The sequence below is a fragment of the Chelonoidis abingdonii genome, chromosome 7 (genome assembly GCF_003597395.2).
Source record: "Chelonoidis abingdonii isolate Lonesome George chromosome 7, CheloAbing_2.0, whole genome shotgun sequence".
Lineage (NCBI taxonomy): Eukaryota > Metazoa > Chordata > Testudines > Testudinidae > Chelonoidis > Chelonoidis abingdonii.
In genome coordinates this window covers 18,060,958-18,063,457 of record NC_133775.1, presented here as the reverse complement: position 1 = coordinate 18,063,457, position 2,500 = coordinate 18,060,958, and the positions used below count along the sequence as shown (strand labels likewise).

Here is a 2,500-nt window from a genome sequence, read left to right as displayed (position 1 = left end):
GGACTCAACCCGGGGTTAGATTATTTCTGCTATTCCACTCTATGAACCATTAAAAATATTTGCCTCGTGGCTTAATATGAAAATATTGACACCTTTTTACAATCACCATATAGGTCTAATATATCATAGTGCCATATAAATATTTGCCAGTGGTCCAAGAAACAGCCAGAACATTATAACCCTGTTGGCAGACATGTTAAGTTGGGATGCATGATGCCAAAATCTGCCTTTGAATCGTTTGGTCTGGTGCAGTTTTTACAGAATAACTTTCTCAACAATGCAGAAATCTGTGAATAAGGAAACAGCACTGAAACAGAACTTTTCCACAGAGGGGGAAAGAGGTATGTCCTTGGTGTGTACCTTGTAGTGTACTCTGCTCGGAGAAACAGCATCATGTTGTGAAGGAGGAGGTTGAAGAAACAGGCAGCAACTTGTCCAGATTTTTCCTGTGCAATAAGGTCCATTTAATCAAAAATATCCCTCTTGCTGAATCACTTCTAAATCAGATCAAAACACGTTGCATTTCAAAAGACACGCACGAGTTTAGGTTCAACATTTAGATTTTTCTAAAAAGGAAAGACGGATTACAAACTCTTTTTTTAAATTATTATTTAGTATTATTTGAATCATGTCCAAAGTATGCTAGTTCCTCACAAACAGCTATGAAAATAAGATTTTTGTCTGAATTTACAATTAACACATGAATTCGAGTATGAATTTAAATGTTTTCATGAAATTAAAAATATATTAAAATATTTGAATGAAAATAAATTAGATGTGAGTGAGAGATGTAAACATACCTCTGTATCAGTTTAAAGAGAAACAGAAAAGAATTGGGCTAGTACATCAGAACCTAGAGTGAAAATAAGTAGAAAAAAAAAGTTTCTAATTTCATTGCTTTATGTGAGTGAAATACAAAAAGTAAATAAATGGCATAAAAAGATGAGAAGCAAATTAGATTTTCAAAATTCTTTCCATTTTGAGAGTCTGTGGTTATTAGTAAACCACGTAAGAAGATATTTGAAAACTGTTTTATTTTAAAAGTAACAGTGCTCTTTTACATATTAACTTCACTCCCTAGTATTAAAAGGCAGATAATGTATAAAACTAAAAATACTGAAGGACTAGTGGGTCAAATCTATGGATTTTTTTATTTTATATTATTGCACAAAGATTGAAATGATACACATATTCTTCTGTGATCTCGTCAGGCTGCAATGCTGCTCTCTTGACTTAGGGAAATACAAGTGCAATCCATTATACTGATTTACTTTGTTACACCTAAATGTTTTAGCAAATGTTGCAGCTCAGAATTCTGTAACCAAAACGGGCTGCGCAAAGAAAGAAAGAAAGAAAGAAGGCCAAAATCAGGTACTCAATGCTTCCATGTTAATTTCCATTTATGTGGTTGGTTTACATATTATTAAACCACCCATCTGATCTATAATGGCAGTCCTGCTGACACTGTCTGACCCAGTTTGACAATCTGGATAGAAATTGTAGGGCTGGCTGTTCAATGTCTGTGACTTTAACAGCATTGCTTTGGGCCTGGAATCAATTCTCTCTGTTTACAGACCATTTCACAGCCCTTTACCTGCAACATCACTTGTGTCAGTCCCATAAATACTTTGGTGTATATAATGCTTGAATTAGCATAATGGTTTAGGCACAGAGCTTTAAGCACAAAGAAGGACATGTCAACATGTTCTCTTCACTTAAGCAATTAAGAGCCATTATGCTGCTTCAGTGGAAATATCATCAAGGTTAAAGACAATCCCAAACACCCCTCTAACCTTTTTATTCTAAGTCTAATAAATGAGGCATAGAAATTGAAATGTTAGTAAACAGTGCTACTTGCAAGCTCTTTTTGTATCATGTTTAATCAGACCTCTCATTCACCACTTGCAAAGTGTAAGGAAATGTGAATGTTAACTATGGTCATCTACTTAAAGGGCTGGGATTATTTCGTTTATTGCAAAAACTGATCTTGCTGCAAGGAATTTTTTTGCATCCAATGAAACATTCTAGATGTTTTGACTTAGACTTGTGAATTTCTAATATACATACCTATAGGTAATACACACACAGATACACACAATCAAATTCTTGCCAGGATTTCCTCCCCAGCGTGTATTATGTGGGCATCACCTGATTTTGAGCTCCTTCCCTTGATGCCTTAAATTTTCCTCTACATTTATCTAGAGAAAGTGACACAGTCAGAATTTGTTATTACAATAGCTGCACTTTTATTTCAACTGACAAGATTCAGACAGGCTGTGGGTTAAATTCTATCTTTGGTGCTATTCTGATGAAATTGCATTGGGGTTGAATTTGGCCCCCTGGTTGTTGTGGCTTTGTTTTCACTTGGTGGTTGTTATTTAGACTCATAGACTCATAGGTCAGAAGGGACCAATATGATCATCTAGTCTGACCTCCTGCACAAGGCAGGCCACAAAACCCTACCCATACACATTTATAACAACCCCTAACCCATGACTGA

General features: G+C 35.4%; 1 protein-coding gene across 2 annotated transcripts in view; it reads right to left on the bottom strand.

Annotated features, from left to right (window-relative positions):
* ATG4C (autophagy related 4C cysteine peptidase) overlaps positions 1-2,500 on the bottom strand; it is a 93,847-nt gene that overhangs the window by 26,341 nt on the left and 65,006 nt on the right. Inside the window, exon 11 of one of the 2 annotated variants that reach the window (XM_075067660.1) lies at positions 827-853. The exons of the other annotated variant lie outside the window; for it this stretch is intronic. Within the exon in view, the coding sequence (XP_074923761.1) occupies positions 839-853 (15 nt within the window). The 3' untranslated portion in view covers positions 827-838. Of the gene's footprint in view, positions 1-826; positions 854-2,500 lie in introns of those variants that run through there. 2 annotated transcript variants of the gene reach the window in all.